The sequence below is a fragment of the Fundulus heteroclitus genome, chromosome 8, assembly GCF_011125445.2.
Source record: "Fundulus heteroclitus isolate FHET01 chromosome 8, MU-UCD_Fhet_4.1, whole genome shotgun sequence".
NCBI lineage: Eukaryota > Metazoa > Chordata > Actinopteri > Cyprinodontiformes > Fundulidae > Fundulus > Fundulus heteroclitus.
The window spans coordinates 31368794-31387254 of NC_046368.1; the positions used below are offsets into that span (position 1 = coordinate 31368794).

The following is an 18461-nucleotide window of genomic DNA, read 5'->3' on the forward strand; positions in this document are numbered from 1 at the left end:
TAATTTTGTATGTGCAGGGGTTGGACAATGAAACTGAAACACCTCTCATTTTAGTGTGGGAGGTTTCATGGCTAAATTGGACCAGCCTGGTGGCCAATCTTTATTAATTGCACATTGAACCAATAAGAGCAGAGTGTGAAGGTCCAATTAGCAGGATAAGAGCACAGTTTTGCTCAAAATATTGCAATGCACACAACATTATGGGTGACATACCAGAGTTCAAAAGAGGACAAATTGTTGGTGCACGTCTTGCTGGCGCATCTGTGACCAAGACAGCAAGTCTTTGTGATGTATCAAGAGCCACGGTATCCAGGGTAATGTCAGCATACCACCAAGAAGGACGAACCACATCCAACAGGATTAACTGTGGACGCAAGAGGAAGCTGTCTGAAAGGGATGTTCGGGTGCTAACCCGTATTGTATCCAAAAAACATAAAACCACGGCTCCCCAAATCACGGCAGAATTAAATGTGCTCCTCGACTCTCCTGTTTCCACCAAAATTGTCCGTCGGGGGCTCCACAGGGTCAATATCCACGGCCGGGCTGCTATAGCCAAACCTTTGGTCACTCGTGCCAATGTCTAACGTCGGTTTCAATGGTGCAAGGAGCGCAAATCTTGGGCTGTGGACAATTTGAAACATGTATTGTTCTCTGATGAGTCCACCTTTACCGTTTTCCCCACATCCGGGAGAGTTACGGTGTGGAGAAGCCCCAAAGAAGCGTGCCACCCAGACTGTTGAATGCCCAGAGTGAAGCATGGGAGTGGATCAGTGATGGTTTGGACTGCCATATCATGGCATTCCCTTGGCCCCATACTTGTGCTAGATAGGTGCGTCACTGCCAAGGACTACCGAACCATTCTGGAGGACCATGTGAATCCAATGGTTCAAACATTGTATCCTGAAGGAGGTGCCGTGTATCAGGATGACAATGCACCAATACACACAGCAAGACTGGTGAAAGATTGGTTTGATGAACATGAAAGTGAAGTTGAACATCTCCCATGGCCTGCACAGTCAACAGATCTAAATATTATTGAGCCATTTTGGGGTGTTTTGGAGGAGTGAGTCAGGAAACATTTTCCTCCACCAGCATCACGTCATGACCTGGCCACTATCCTGCAAGAAGAATGGCTTAAAATCCCTCTGACCACTGTGCAGGACTTGTATATGTCATTCCCAAGACGAATTGACGCTGTATTGGCCACAAAAGGAGGCCCTACACCATACTAATAAATTATTGTGGTCTAAAACCAGGTGTTTCAGTTTAATTTTCCAACCCCTGTACGTGCTAAACAGGTCTTTCTGAAGTAATATTGTCATAGCTTCACCTATCTGGAACTTGCATGCACCTCACTCTCACAAATAACCACAAACATGGTGCCGTTCAGTGTTGTGTTCATTGCTAAAAGAAATATGGGCTTTGTTCTGGCAGGTACAGCTGATCTACTGCTACAGAGGACCTCATGATCCACATGCTTTTGGATTTACCTCAAAAACGAATGAGAGGGACAGTGCAAATAAAGTTTAGGAATAGACCCGACAGAACTAGCAGTTGGTGGGACAACTTTGTGACAGACAGCACCACCACTGAGCCCGATATACCCTTTTCAGTTGGTCTGGGTCTTCTTGCTTTATATGGACTAGGCCTTAAAGTGATTTTAAAGACTGTAATTATAATTAACACAGAAAACAAAATTAATATCTAATAATCTGTCAGTTATTATGAATAGAGTTGTGACTAACAGATGAACCAGATCATGGGAAATGATGGTATGCTTACATCCTCATTTCACATCCCGTAAATAAGTGATAATAGAGCTAGTGAGGAAAATTATATATTTTTTTTACTAGCAAAATTTCAGAAAATCATGAACATTGGCACCGGCGTTAAGACTGCTTGGTCATACAGGCAGAAAGACCAGGCCTGAAAATATATCTATCATGTCTGGGGCTAGGCAGAGATGCTTCAGCAATCATTTGGCAAACAATGCATCCTGCTTATGTTGCTCCACTGTTTAAATGGTGAAGAGAACTAGGAAGCAGAGCTCCACCAGGTTTGCCAGATGTTGCAAAGGAAAATGGAACATGGATATACCACCAAAAATATAGGACCTCAGCAGGTCCTGTATTCTATACAACATTACAACAACTTCTATGACTTGATATCTGGGCTTAGACCCTTCATGTTACATCAGCAAGCTTTGAGTGCAGTTTCTCTTGTTTGTCTTGTTGGATAAAAAAAAATATTCGAGGAGCATCATCAGGGACAGTTAAACCAGTGACCTAGCCAAAAATTTCCCCGGTCCTGGACCGAGTCAAAATTATGAATGCCTTTGCCCTCTACTACAACATCAGGCAAAAGGGATACAAAGATATAAAGTCAAAGAATGTTCCCTCTGGTACCCATCACTGAGTTCTGGTGTTGCAGACCCAGTTTTTTTCTAAATAAAGAGTTTGTATTGGTGTTGTATTTGTATGGTGTTAATGATAAGCCAGAGGTTGTCATTTATCTTTTTGGCATGCTGTAGGCGATTTTAGGGTTTGCTGAAGTTGATGTAGAAAAATGTAGGCACCTGTAATCATTTCGAAGCACAGCACCCTCAATAAACCTGCAAGTTGACATTCCACCATAGCATCAACAGAACAAAACTTCTGGTGCCGCCACTAGCTTGTGTCAAACTGCAAACAGGACTTTTTATGGCTTTCTTTTAACAATATTTTCTTTATTGCCACTCCTCTTTAAAGTCAATGTTCTAAGCGTACAAACAACAGTTCTTTTCTGAACAGATTTTTCCATCTGAGCTTTGTATCTCTGCAGTACCTCCAGAGTCACCATGGGCCTTTAAGCTTTTTTCTTTGCATAATGTTCTCATTGTCTGGCCCGTCAGTTTAGGCGGACCGCCATGTCTTGGAACTTGTCTTCTTGCAGTTGTGCCATGCTTTTCTATTTTCAGGTGTTGGACTGAACAGAACTCTGGGAGATGTTTAAAGCTTGGGATATTGTTTTACAACCTAACTGTGCTTTAATATTCTCCACAGATTTCTCCCTGACTAGATACACTCCTCAGTACTTGTCTTGGTCTTCATGATGTTGTTTGGTCAGTGATGTCCTCAGCAAACACCCAAGGCTTTCACAGAACAACTGCATTATCATACTGTTCTGAGTTTTTGATTGTAAGAAAAGATTCTGAGCCGTGCCTTCCACTTCATAAGTATGCGCAGCTCTGTGTTGGCCCATTGCACAAAACCACAATAAAATGCACCAAAGTTCATGATTCTGATGTGATGAAACAAATAAGGTTCAAGGGGCACGAAGACTTCTGCAAGACAAGGGATGTACTGGGATTATAGCGTGGGTGCAAAAAGCTAATTTAAAAAACACAAACAACTGAAATGAACTTAGGGCTTTTGGAAAAACTACTTAATAAAAATACAAATGATTATGCAATTTTTACTACAGATGAGGATAAAATATATTTTCTTTAAAGAAGAAATCTCATATCCAAAATATTTAGAAAACATATTACATATCATTTTTTTCCTTAATATATTCAGTTTATAATTTATGAACTGAATTTTTTAATCAGCAGGTTTCACAGGCATAGTACCAAAAAGGGGAATATGATTATCCTGGGACTGTTATCAATCTAGAAAAAAAAAGCAATAAATAAATAAATAAAAGATCTGTTATGTCAGTTTTCATATGCACTGACTGAGAGAATGATGTTTTTCAGCCGACCATGACTGCTTTGGCAACCATGCTTTGGAAGGTGAGTATCTGCGTGCCAGTGGGCTTTAATGACAGGATGAGAAGGAAACACTTTTTGTAAACAGTCAGATACATCAAAAATCACAAAGAAGTGTTTTAAGAGAACAGCATCACTCTCTTTGTGTGCTTCGACTACATCCACCAAGTTCTTTTCCCATCATTTCCCGTTTGTCTGTCTGACAGTGTTTATCCATTTGATTATCCGCATCAGCCAGCTGTGTTTCCTAAACCACGTTAAGCCTGACTCCTTGTTCTTTGGATAATACGCTGTAATTAATCTTGCTTTTCATGTGCTGGGTGTCAGTTGCAGAGGCGACTGCAGGCTCCCCTCTGGATGGAGGAAGCATAGCGCTGGCCATCTTCATCCTGGTTCTGCTGCTGTCCGTGTTGCTCGGAGGGGCCTACATCTATGTCACAAGGTGAGTTTCACAGCTTGGGAACATTTCTCAGTCCAAAAACCTCTCAACGCGTCACCTCTTACTGGAATTGCTGTTGCAAAGCAGTTCAGACATTAGACAAAGCGTTATAAAAAGTTAGGTATTACTACAGTTATTTTTGAATTTAAAGATCACAACAAACTTCACAGGATAATCAGGTCCTGTTTATGTCGAGTCTTAAGTGCAAAATTATTTACACCCCTCGAACTTTGTAACATTGCAACAGAAAACTACAGTTTGACATGATAAACCAACACAAAAAAGTGCATGATTTTGAAGTAAAAAGAAATAGCTTAAACTTTGTTTGCGCCAGGCTGAAAAGTGTGCCGTACATATATGTTCATCTCTCTGTATGTACAGCATCATGCTGTGGTAATGTCACAATCCTCATGTCTTTGAGTATTTTTAGGTTCTGTTTGTGTTTTCAGATTTTTTGTATCATTTATTACTCTGATTCGGTTTTGAACCGGTCCTCATTTTATATATTGTTTTTTTATCATTTGCCATATTTTGACTATAAGTCACACTTTTTTTTTTTGTAGTATGGCCAATCCAGCGATTTATATCCAAGTGAGACTTATATATCAAATTTAAATAGTAATTCATCTTGACCACCATGAATCAAGGAGTAAACATTACTGTGTATAGTATATATATTCATTGTATCATGATTGAGGAAAAAAGCTTAGCGCAACGAGAGGTATTCACCTGGTCCTGCCGCTGTCCCAACGTAGTAGAAGAGCTGAGTTGAACGCGCCTTCCCCGCCCCATCAGCGTTGCAATCATTCAAAACAAAAACCAACCCCCAGACAGAGCTTCTCAACAGAGTCAGACACCCCTGGTTTTCGTTAGAGCAACCTGGTCACCTTAACTTAAAAATTTATTGAAGCATTAACTTATAGACAACAAAGACATCTTTGTATGTTATTTCACTGTTTCAGTATGCATTCACGCAGCAGAGCATTGTGTGGTGCAGCTCAATGGACCCAGACCACGACAGAACCCTGTTATTGGGCAGTCTGTGAAGCTAATAACAGCTAGCGCCAGGGCCGGATTATCCATAAGGGCCAGTGGGCCAGTGCCCAGGGGCACCAATCATGAGGGGGGGGGCACCACATGACACATGCTTTAAAAATATATTTTTCATAAATTGTTATATTATTTACTTGAAATTGTTGAAAGACCATGCATTTTTCGTTTTGTGAACACTGATGTCACAATAATAATAAATGATAAATAAATGAAGATTTCTTTGATTTCAACATTTTAAAATGAGATATTTGAATATTGCTCACTGCTCATATGCCTACATGTAGTTGTGTAAGTTAATAAATAGTGAATTACATTACAGAAATCCCCTTGATTATGTCTGATGTTTTTGACTGGAGGACAGCACGGGTAAGGGGGGGGGTCTTTGAGGTATAGTGCCCAGGGGCACCACATTGTCTTAATACGGGCCTGCTAGCGCTAGCTTAAAGGTCTGTTGACTGGGCAGGTTACAACTTCGCTAATGCGTATAGTCCGGTGCGACTTATATATGTTTTGTTTGTCTTTATGACGTATTTCTGACTGAGGCGACTTATATTCTGGAGCGACTTATTGTCGGAAAAATACGATAGTTGGTTAGTGTTGTTCCAGTGAGATACCTACTCTCCTGCCTGCCTGCTGTCAGTTCTGCTAGTTAGTTTAGTTTGTTATTTCAGTTATCTTGTTTTGTTAGGTTCTGTTTTCCTCATGTCCCAGTCATATCATTGCTCTCCCTCAGCCTAATTAACTTCATGTCCTTCACCTGCAATAATTGCTTCACCTGCGTTTCTGACTCCTCTCCTATTTATTCAGCCAGCTTGCTCACACCCATTGTCAGGTCCTTTGTTATTCTCCTCTGTTGTGGTTTGCTTGTTGTTCACTTCCTGGTCCTCGTTTTCACCTGCCAAACACTGTAGGTTTGTTGTTTTACTTAAAATAAACCACTTGTAACTTTATCATGCAGCTCAAAAGCATATGTCTACATTTTGGTCCAACAACAACAACCTAATTTAAAACTGATGGATACAGATATTCAATCTGACTGAGCTTGAGCTATTTTGCAAAGAAGAATAGCAATACCATCACTCTTTTCATTATGTTGGTTAGCTGTGCACAGCTGGTGAAGACCAAGCCCAAGAAACTGGCAGCGGTAATTGTAATGAAAGGTGGTTCAACATAGTATTGACTCGGGGGGCCCTGAATGAAGATGCCCGCCACACTTTTCAGATCATTATTTATAAAACATTTTGAAAACCAATTATCAGCTTATTTTCACTTCGCCAGTATGCGCTACTTAGTCATAAATAGTCACCGCATAAAATCCAAATAAAACGCAATTCATGGGGTGTAACAAGACAGGATCTATTAAACTTCATGTGGAATGAATATTTTTAAAAGTTGATGCAAATCTATATATGGGGAAACTGTTCTAAAAACACAACAAAAAAAACCTAGACAATTGTCTGTTTTTTGTTGTTGTCACAAATCATGCAAAACAAACCAATCGACAGACCGAGATATATTTTGTAAACCAAATGTTTATCATCTAATAATTAATTTGCAAACGTACTACATTGGATAGGTAGCCATTACTATAAGGAAAAAAAACTTTTGCATTATGTCTAATAGCTGTCTTTAATATTTGCTTTTCTCCATTCTGCCCAACAGATGCAGATATCACACCAACCTAAGGCTGCCTCTTATCTACCCCCACCCGTACCGACAGATCACTGTGGAGACAGAATTTGACAACCCGCTTTATGAGACAGGAGTAAGTGACCAAATGTAAAAACTGCCACAGAACATTTAAAGGACAGAAATCATCATATATTAGAGACAGTAAACCTAAATGCACTGCCTATTGCTTCCCAAGGCAGGAGAGTAATTGAAAAACATTTCTCACACACACAAAATAAAAAAAATTAACTTTGGATCTCTCGAAAACAGAAGGTACCACTTTACTATTGGCAACAGAACAAGGATGGAATGAGCACTCCTATTTTCCCCAATATCCTCTGTGTAGAAAAATGGCGATTTTTATCAAAGTGAAAATGTAAAGAGTACATATTTCTGATTGCCCACCAAAAAAGGCTTCTCCATTTGAAATAGTTGTGCCTTCTGATGGGGAAACAATTGAAATCTAAATCTAAAGGGGGACAGTTCGACCAGTCAATGCCATGCCTGGCACCAATGTCAGCAGGCAGCATCAAGCCAACTGCCGTTGTTGTAAACATATAAGTTTCTCAGAGATTAAACAATAAATGGACGATAACACAACCACTGAGCAGCATACAGGGAGCACTCTGGGGCTAAGCGTCTTCCTCAGGGACCCAGAGTGGCAGTCTGGGGGAGTCAAACCTAGAACATCTGGGACAAGAGTGCAAGGCTCTTAACACTAGGCCACCACTCCCAGCCACCCTTATGGAGAGGCTACGCCTGTGGTCAACATTATACATTTAAACACTTCTTTTAACAGAATAGATGGGGTAGAGTCACGTGACTTCAGATTATACACAGCAAAGTGTCTTAAAGGGACATGCATGTTATGCTGCATTCATTACAAATGCAATTTGAACAAAAGGAACATCTGGTTTACATCTGTAAAATATTTCAGCACATAATTTCCTAGTTGTTGACAGTGTTAGTAAATCCACTGACTGTAGAATTATCTGTGAAACGTTTTCACACAGCCAGAAAACTGCTTGTTGTTGCAACCAAATCCTATGGGATTCTGTGAGAGTAGGGAGGAGCAAGATGGCGGCCAGTGACTTCAGTTTTTTGGGCAAATCAGCAATCCAGTGATGGGCGCTGGTTTTTCCTTGTATGTTCGGGTGCTGGAGCTTCGTAATATTACTTACAAAGTGACGAGAGACAAATTTAGTGAGTTATGGTGTTTATGGAGCAGGATGTAAAACCACATATTGTTCTTACTCTTCTGCACGAGCAGTCTGGCCCCTCCTCTGTTCCACATCCCCCACTGCTTGGCAAGTCCTCTTGCTGCAGCTTCAGTAAGAGCTGCTCCCTCTGCATCCAGACTGTTTATGAATTGTACGTGCACGAAGCCACTGCTGAGTGATCCCTTTACAGTCAGAGCAGGATGTAAAAGTAAAAAAAATGTCATCTAATGTCATCTAAATCAAATGCCAGTCCTCGTGGGCTGGTGTCCTGCAACTTTTAGATGTGTCTTTGCTTCTACATACCTGATTCCAATATGAGCTTACTAGCAAAGCTCTGCAGAGCTTGGCTCAGTCCAAATACCCTTACAGAGATATGTAGGACTCTTTAGCCAAAGCAGAAGTGCATCATCCTTTCCTTCACACAATAGAGTTCTTAGTGTAGACCCCATGAAATGTCAAGGAACATTTGATTCAGGTGTGTAGAACAAGGGCCACATTCAGTAGTTTCAGGACCCCTGCCTGGGAGTTTGACACCACCGATCTAATTTAAATGGCTGCATTTATGTGGTTTCTTCTTTTGGGTCATTTGGCTAGTAGATTATACACAGAGAAAATATTTTATTTTCATGTTTTATTGTGACATGCTGTAGGTTCCTAGGCAGAGCATGATGTTAAAAACCAAACAAGACAGAAGAATCCTAAACTGAAATCTAAAAAATACATCAATACCCAAAAAGCTACGAAAAAACTAATCAGAATCTGGTTAACTCCGCCAAATGCCCCATGCACCTCTAGCCCTGAAAAGAGCATTCTTGTGACATGACAGGGTTGACACGTTTTGCCTTTCTGTAGTTCTATTCATATTTAATTTGGCATTTACCCCCTTGTCACTACCCCAGCATTATTCATCACTCCTGTAATGTCCATTACAATTATATAGAGAACAAGCAATTATGCAAATTAGGGGATATGCAATTTAGGGGTCCTTACTTCCTTACTTGGAGTTGGTACATAGCACTACAGCTGTGTTTTACACAACCACTGCCCAACTTGCTACACACAGTGACACAGTGATTTAGAGGAAATAGAGCTGGCTGGCCATGTGTTATGCATTGTCACCCAAGTTTGCGGGTATTCATTGGTATCTTTATAATTTTTAGGCAACTTTTAGCTTCATTGTCAGTTGCATATTGCTTTCTTACTTTCTTTTATGCTTTTGCTTCACATGTTTCGCAGTTCAGGACATGAAAGTTGATCAAACCTTATGACCTTCCAGTCTGAACCCTACTGAAAAAAAAACCTTTATCAGTGGTGGGTACACTGACCAAAACGTTAGCTTCACCAACTCATATTCAGCATATGATAACGTTAGCGTCACTTCTGTTAAACCAATGATAAATAAGGACATTTGAAGAAGCTAACGCTAGCAGATAGCAGCTAACTGACAACCAACGGCTGTCAGTCAGTCTTTGTCACTTGTCTTCAGACAAAAGGTGCTGCACGCATACACACGGTGCATGACAAATGTGCGCAGCCCTGCAAGATTGAGGGTATGTCAGTTTTAATTTGGGATAAATTACCTTTAAATTTTGAGTTTTACACAGCAGTGGAAGCATTCAGCATGATGTTCTGTCCCTCTGTGCCCAGGCAGCTGCATTTGAGGAAAAAAAAACTGTGAGTGTTGCCAGTTCTTGTAAGTTAAACAAGTAACCAGCTTATTACCTCTACCCTCACACCTGGTCCTTGGGAACCACTGTACTGCATGTTTTAGATGTGTCTCCGCTCCAGAACTCCTGAATCGAATCATTGCATTACATCCTGAGCAGCCATCAATGGCAGCAGAGGTTTGTTAATCCCCCATTTATTTAAGTCAGGTTAGGGGTAGGAAAACACCTAAAACATGCAGGATAGTGGGTCCTGAGGACCAGGGTTAAAAAACCTCTGTTCTAAAAAGTATAAATGAACAAAACTAAGTCACTGATAATAGGCGGATGTGGCAACACTACTTGAAGCCTTCAAGAGGTCCCTTTTCCCCTCTGTCATCAGACTCTTTAACAAAAATCAAATAAATCATTACTTTTGGGTCACTTATTGTTGTACCATCAGTAATATCAATATTATTACCATTACTGTGCTCTATTTTTTCATTAAAAAGCATAATTAAAAAGTGGCTTCATCATTGCTGTGTCGAAACATGTCTACCTATCCTAGAAATACTGGTTAAATGTCCCTTGAGGATTACCATAGATTAAGCAGTTAGCCGGCTGGCTGTTTTGTACAGAAATGTTGAGCCATGCTGTTACCCAAAAGCCCAGCTCTGAGTACAGCCCTCTTCCACTTCATCCGGTGCTGGCAACAAACCCAGAAAGCTAAGTTACACTGTTAATTAAATAGTAATGCTGCATTCAGACCGAACTCCATTTGAACATCAACAAGGCATTCAAAGCCTCAACTTGGACACTCTGAGCAAAGTATGGACAGACCGGTCTGACGCGTGTTGGGAGGAGCTACCCTGTTTTCCTCAAATGGTGGGAAATATTTACAGTGTTAAAAGTTATGATAACTTACCCGAGTTCCCAACTTCCTCACTAATCCCCCTCCAGGAGAAGTCCTTTGCTGTCTCTGATAGCATGACTGATCATAAATAATTGGAGGGGCACAAACAGCGATGATGAGTTGGTCTGCCATTGTCAGTTTCCCTGCTTTTCCTAGTCCTTCCTTGCCATTGGACAATCTGCCACTATGTTACATAGCCTGTCTGATTGGTTGACACGTCGTGTCCAGTGGCAAGAGTTCAGATTTTCCAACTGTAGCCTCTACCACTTTAGACGCTCAGATGCTTGAAAGCTCAGAACGTGATGCTCCTGACGTTTAAAATGTGACACAGGACCTGTTGACGCCACTAGAGGCGTGTCCACCTTTGCATGCAAACCAGATGCTCCTAACACTCAAAGGCGTTCGGTGTAAACACAGCATTAGGGTCACACTGTGGGGCACTGTTTACAGGAGAAAAAAAACTTGGGGGTACTGGTGTCTCTAGGTTTGAGCAATGGGAGCTGACCGCATAGAACAAGAGGAAAAAAGAACAGCCATTACTGATGTTTTTTGTAGCGCCATGACTGGTACTGCTGTGGAGAGGTCTATGTGGCTGTTTATTGAGAGCCAGGACAGTGATGTAAATGATTAATGAATGTCTTGTTTTGGACGTTATCGTACTTACAGTTATCAAAACCCAAAAAAATTAATGCTAACTGATCCACTTAGCGTGAATGATAATGCGATGCAGCTCCACAATTATCTATTTGCGAAGTAGCACGACTGTGCTCACCACTGCCCTTTACCAATGGACTCTTTGTGATTTCTTTGATTTTGTTGAGCTAACACCACTTCTCCCACTCTGTTTCATTTTCAGCAGGACACTCGTGAATATGAAGTATCGATATGAGACATTTCTAAAGACACTTCTGAACCGACCACCCAGTGCTGACACCGCATCTTCCCTCCCTGACCCTTTCTACCCAGGAGGAGGCCATGTAAATACAAATAATGATGTCCAGCCCCTCCCTGCTACAAGACACAGTTACTCATCTTGTTCTCCCCTTCTTTGATGTGGTAGCTTTCGTAGACATAATGGGAAACTGAAGAGGAAGCAAGGAGATATTAATGCTAGTCAGCGACGCATCAGTGGGAGATGATGTGGACAGTAATGAAGGAAGACGTCGGGGACAGGACACTGCGGGATGAATGTGAAATTAGGTGGTGAAAACATGTTCTTTTTGGAGAATCCTAGAAACAAAATTGCAAATGGAAGCCCATTTGTAATACAGCTACTGTCAGATTATTTTCCTGTAGAGGCCAATTCATGTATTTTGTTTGTTTCTGGAAGAGTTGAACATTTCCGCGTTAAATCCTATGAGATGTTTGCATGCAAGAGGTCAACAAAAAAACAATCGAGATTTTGTTTACATTCTAAATATGGGAGAGAAATGTGTATTTTTGGAAAATCTGCAACAGATCCAATTGAAATGTAAATATTACAAGCAAGCTGAAGCTGATAAGATGCTGCTGGAGTCCATTGCACTATGATTACCAGACTATAGGGGGCTCTGTTGCATTGTCAAATGTTAAATGATAGATTTGCCATTCTGAAATCTCAATTGAAAAGGAAGAATGTTTTGTTGGAACATCACGTCGGTTTCAGTGGTCAGATTGCAAACAAAGTGAAATGTGACACGCATCACATGTCGCTATGCCATGTACACATCTGCACGGATAAACACTTTCCCATAGTGGCACACTAACTGCTTGGGCTGATTAAGTCAGCAGATGATTAACCGGCAACTGGGGGGAACTTACTGAACATCAAACTTTAACGCTCAGTTATTTTTTCAATATGTTCAAACCACTTTACTGTCTTTTTTATAGATTGAATTGGCTGACCAGAGAACAATGGTGCAATACAGACATTTAAGATGCATTTAAGACACTCTGTTTTACCTCTTATGAATGCTTTGTCATTGTTTAAAAAAAGAGGAATCGACTAAAACCCACTGCTGTGGAGAAATTACTATTTTTGGATAAAATTGCCTAGAAAGTCACACAAGTACATCCAATATACACCAAACTGTATCACATTTAAGTAAATCAAATTACATCATCATATATTACATTGGTATGAATAACTTGCCCACTTAAATATTTCTTCTTTATTTAGCTTTTTTTCCCACTCTTAATATGATTAAACAGATTATAATGGTAAAGAAAGATAACCATGGTGAAAACAAATAGCTGTTTTCAAATACTGATATTATTTATTAAGATACTGCCAGATCTGCAGACTAAAAGGAATCGTTTAAACAGTGCTTGCTTGACAACGTGAAGTAGGATAAAATATCTGAAAGAAACAAAGTGAACAATATGGATCAGTCTAGAGATTGTTTCAAAGCCATTCTAAGGATTTGAGAGCGGTGAGCCTTCTTAGGCATGGCCAGCCTATCAAAATGACCCTATGGCTTACTGAGGATACCTACTAAGTCACGAGTCCCGAGAGGAAAGAGCACGGACAAACAAGCAAAGAGAAAACAGATCAAATAAACGCTGTGACGATCCCCAAGAGTTTTGTGAGAATATTATGTGAACTGACAAAACAAAAGTGAGATTTTTTTTGGAAGGTGTGGATCTGGATGCTTCTGGCTCTAACCTAACACTTGTATTACAACTACTACAGGACATTTCAGAAAATGAATGCCATCATGGTGGTGCTAGTGGGATTATCTGGCACTACTGTGCTGCTGCAGGACCTGGACAACATGCTGTAATTGATGGAACCATGAATTCTGCTCCCCTCCAGAAAATCCTGAAAGAGAATGTCTGGCCATCAATTTGTTACCTTAAGGGCAAGATCACTGGGATGAAGAAGCATGGCAATGATCCAATGTACACCTGAAAGTCCACTTCTGACTGGTAAAATAAATAGAGATTAATAATAAAAAAAATCTAATCAAAGGTTTTTAAGAGACAGAGTCAAAGTCTGGACTTAAATCCATTGGAGTTACAGTGGAATGACCTTTTTTTTTAAAAGCCCTCCAACATGGCTAAATGAAAGCAGTCCTGCAAGGAAGAATAGGTTGTTGTAAGCACTTTTTGTCAGTTGTGGCCAGAAGGTCTGGTACAACTAGTTATTAGTTTTATGGAACAATTTTTTTTCCCACAGAGGGCCAGTTTAGTTTTTATGACTTTCTTCCCTAAATCAATGAAATATTTAAAAACTGCTTTTTCTATTTACTCAGGTCACCGTAGTCTGACATTTTTGCTTGATCTTCGGAAACATTAATTGGGACACCAAAACAGTAAAACTAAAAAGCAAAAGACTTTTCAACAGCACAAGAACTATGTGTGGGGTGAAAACCATCAAGTCTTGTGGCTTTTATCGAGTCTGTATGTCTTTTATGATTTCACCCCAAGGTGTTGCATGGTGAAGGAGATAAAGAATTCATCGTGTGTAAATGCTTAAGGAAAGAATAAGTTATTTTGTCCCTGTGTCATCAGCATTGATAAACAGCAGGTCCTCTTCCACATGAGGCACTCAGGTGAATAAATATTCATCAGTGCAGACATGGCACCTGCATAGCAAATGATGGGGTGAAGTAGCACTAGTCATTTGTTACAGCATTAGCGCATCATTTACCTGCATCCTGTAGCAGGTGAGCGTTTGTGTGGTACATTGTGTCTCATGTCTGAAAATGCATACCGTCCCAGTTTAGCTGTAGCACCCATTGCATATGTTAGAGTATTTAATGGCCAGGGAAGTGATACTGGAGAGGAAGTTACTTAAAGCAGGGAAATTTAGAAAAGCAAGGAAGATTTGGGAAGAACAGGGTTAATAAAATCCGAAAAGGAAAAATAAACCAACCCCTTAGCATCTTGTTTGATCAAATGGTGGAATATGAATGCAGGAGAGGTATCTTTTTTTTCTATGATTGTATGTTCTCTGTTTTGTGTGGTAGTGACTGGGTTATAAGGGATGGGTGATGAAAAACATGTCCATTAAGTCTGGTTTTACTGGACCTAATCACATTTGAACATGTATTAAGGTCACTTTTACCTTTCATTTATTGAGATGCTGTTAACTATTACAGCTCACCGATAACTCATGAAAACGGTAGAGTCATGTTCTCTTCTCACTAAGAAGGAAGCAAAATGTAGCTTCTTGTATGTTTTTTTTTAATCCGGTCAGCATGAAACAGAAAGTCTCCTGTCCCCAGATGTCCTCCTGCTTGCAGTCCCCTCAAACACCTTTTACTGCAGCTGAGGTGAAAATGTATTGAAAATCTGATGGTTAAGGGCTCTCGTCTTCTTCCTTCTTCCTCATGCAGCTGGATTAGTGAGCGTGGCCGGGAATGAACTCGTCTGGAGAGGCTGAGGGTTGGAGAGCGAGAGACTAAACAGGCATCATTGCAGATGTGAATTGCGTAGCTGTAGTTAATTGATCAATATTAAAGTGCAACTCAAACAATCCCAGAAGAAGATGTATTTATTTTGATGTACTGTAAATGTGATGTTTTATGCTGAATAATAAATGTACATTTTCAATATGATTGGACAAATATCAGTTTACTTATATAAGTAAACCTTGAATAAAAAAGTGTGAAAGATATTATGTGAAGATTGGTGTGTTTTAAGGTGTGTGTGTGTGTGTGTGTGTGTGTGTGTGTGTGTGTGTGTGTGTGTGTGTGTGTGTGTATTCTTTCTTTGCAGATGAGCGAGATGCAGATCGTTTATCTGCATTGCAGATGTTTTGCTCATCATTTCACTAATAAAGTGAGGACTGTAATGTAAAGCGAGGACTGAGCTAGGGGTTAGGTTTAGGACTAAGGTGTCAATTCCAGCTTCTACTCCTTGACCTTTCATGGGGTCAACGCTAAGAACTCTATTGTGTGAAGGAAAGGAGCTTCAGACTGCCGTGCCGATTACGGACAGCCTTTAACTCTGACATCATTACATGATAGAGACGCACCTGGATGATGTGAGTCAAATCTGGGCCTACAGCCTTTAAAACATGGACTACAAAGTGTGTGCTCTCTTCTCTCCAGACATTTTTGTTGAATCTGTGAGGGGGTTGTGCTGATACGTCATGTCACACAAAGGATTGTGGGATACCGTAAGGCTTCTTAGCGCCGGTAAGGGACATCACAGGGTTCCTAGGCTAAACTATCCGCAGGGGGGAAGCATACAGATGCCTTTTCCTACCTCCTTTCTTACTGACTGCACTATTTGGACAGCCCTGATCATGGCGACTGCTGACTCAGCTCCACTTTGTTAAAGAGTCCTTGCTTCATAAGGGTATTCGAATTCAGCCGAAGTCTTTGAGAGTCCAGGCACGGTCCTCACTATGTACATTAAACTAAGGATGTGTGTGTGTGTATCATGTTGTATGGCATTAGATTACATTTCTTTTTTTAGATGACCCTAATATTTATCTCTTCATGATATTTCTGATAATGTGGTAAATTCCAGTAAGTATAGTTATGCATATCTAAAAGGGATGTGAAAGATTTTTCAGGTCTTCTGCATAGTCTTGACAATGTGGAGTTTGACTTAACTGCGGAGAATTATGATGGATTGGTATAGGAAATGATAAGAGTACCCATCCATCCATCCATCCATCCACCCATCATCTTATTTTGTCTCTTTTAAATAAAGATTCCTTATCTGGTGCTTTAGTGCAGTAGAGTTTGACCTCAGAGATTTTTTTTACCAATATGTTCCAAGGAGAAGTCTGGGTTTTTGACAGCAAGAGAGAGCAAAACAAACAAACAAATACATCAATAAATAAAAAGAGTAATGTCGCTCTGCAAAGTGAATTAGAGAAACGGTAATACTATCAGAAAATAATGTGTTGATTATAATGCATACAACTGTAAGGTGAAACATGTATTGTTCAACAAAACCTGAATCATTACAACTGAGTCAGAGTCAGAATTGTCCATTGCAGCTTTGGTCAACTTAAGTACTATAGAACTGGAAAATGGCAGTATGGATCCCTAAAAAGCTGTGAAACACCTTTTAATTTTGGGCTAGTTCCCCATTCAACTGACAAAGTGCCTGTGTTGCACCTACTTCATGCTATCCGGTGCAGGCAGCCACATTGGCAATGTTAAAAACCACCACTGATTGCAGGCATGTACCTAAAGAACCATAGACCACAATAATTGCTTTGTATCAGTTTTGAGAACCACAATTTCCAGAGCAAAATTCATCACCGTCCTGGGGTACATGTGATTTGACACAAAGCAACAGGAGCAGTCATGAAGGGCATAGACAAATAATGTCTATAAAATAAAGTGGTTTCAAAATCACTAGACCATGAGGGCTAAACTAACAATAAAATTCATTTGATGAACTTCCATTCCTTATTGCCGCCTTGGCTCCTATTCTGTTTGAAAAATGACTTCTCTTTTTACTGAGTGTTGTCTTGCAAATATATAATGGCTTTGAGGAACATTTTCCCTACCGCCCCCCTCCTTTAACGTCCCAATGACTCTTCTGTTGCCAGCAGGACTTTTAATCAGAGTACAGGGCTTCCTGAATGTTAACAGTTTCTAGTGGCTTTCCTGCTGCGTTTAATTCATCGCTTAAGAAGCTTTTAACCAGATGCTTGATAATACCCCGCTCTCCAATAAAACCCTACACAGGTTTAATGAACCAACACATTGACAGAACCAGAATTACCACCTGCAGTAACTGTGCAGTTGTTGGCATCATATTCCAGAGATGCTCATTTTGAGGTGACAGAAGATAATAAATACCACAAAGAACATACAGCACTGAAGAAACATATGCAGTAAGAATCTAATATCATTTTAAAAGTTGCAAAAGAAACAGTATTTTGCCAAAAGCATTTGCTCATCCTTCAAACCAATTAAATTCAGGTGTTTATATTACTGGCACTGTCCCAGGTGTGCAGAATTCAGCAGCCATGCACTCAGACTGCTTCTACAATGTCATGTGGTGTTTCGTTGTAGTTGGTGGACCAAGGTGCAGGCAAGAGCTTGGGAGTGACACGATGAGAAGAAAGGGTGGCTTATTGTGAATAAAATGGCAAACATACAGGCAAGTGAAATAAGGATCGGGAGCATAACAAGTAGGTGAGCAGAACAGGAGTATCATAGCAGAAGACCTGACCATGTGTGTGACTGAACAGGCTGAATATATAGAGGAGGAAACTAAAGGTAAACCAGGTGGAGCAATAGGCGCAGGTAAAAGTTGTAAAGGAAATTAAACTGAAGGAGAGAAAGAACAATGACAGAGAAAGGAGGAGAGCATAACATAACAGTGAAACACTGTGAATGAACAAATATGACCTAATAACTCACCAACTGAACTGAGGACAAGCAAGCAGGAAAATCAGGCTCCTACAGAAACACGAATAAACTACTTAAAGCTTTAATTGGTAATCCTGTTCAGAAACACTTTTTGTTATAGTGGGTGAAATGGTCCTTCCATCCTGACAGCAGTAAATACATGATGTATTCAGAAAACATAGCTACAGAGATCTGTAGCTATGAGAGATCTGTAGCTATGTCTCTAACAGAGCTAAGATCCTGCGGGACCAGATAAAAACAGACAAAATGGAAATGGCCAAACAACCGGACACGTGATAAGCAGCAGAAGACAACTGTTGTGATTGATCTGGCCAAAAGATGAAAACATCAGGATAAAAGAGCATTAGAAACTGTAGAAATACCAAGGGATCAGGAGAAGAAGAGAAGACTATGGGTTTTTGAGAGTTGGAACCTAAGGCCCCCTCCTCTGTTTAAGGTTGGGTTTT

The 18461-nt window shown here is 40.3% G+C and overlaps 1 protein-coding gene across 5 annotated transcripts in view; it reads left to right on the top strand.

Moving 5' to 3' along the window:
* The window catches only part of LOC105916877 (seizure 6-like protein), a 145886-nt gene that overhangs the window by 125872 nt on the left and 1553 nt on the right, over positions 1 to 18461 (top strand). Inside the window, exons 14-17 of one of the 5 annotated variants that reach the window (XM_036140570.1) lie at positions 3737 to 3772; positions 4076 to 4190; positions 6903 to 7005; positions 11544 to 15287. In XM_036140570.1, coding sequence (XP_035996463.1) covers positions 3737 to 3772; positions 4076 to 4190; positions 6903 to 7005; positions 11544 to 11576 — 287 coding nt within the window. In that variant the 3' untranslated portion in view covers positions 11577 to 15287. Of the gene's footprint in view, positions 1 to 3736; positions 3773 to 4075; positions 4191 to 6902; positions 7006 to 11543; positions 15288 to 18461 lie in introns of those variants that run through there. The other 4 variants (XM_036140572.1, XM_036140573.1, XM_036140574.1 and 1 more) reach the window with 4 other exon arrangements.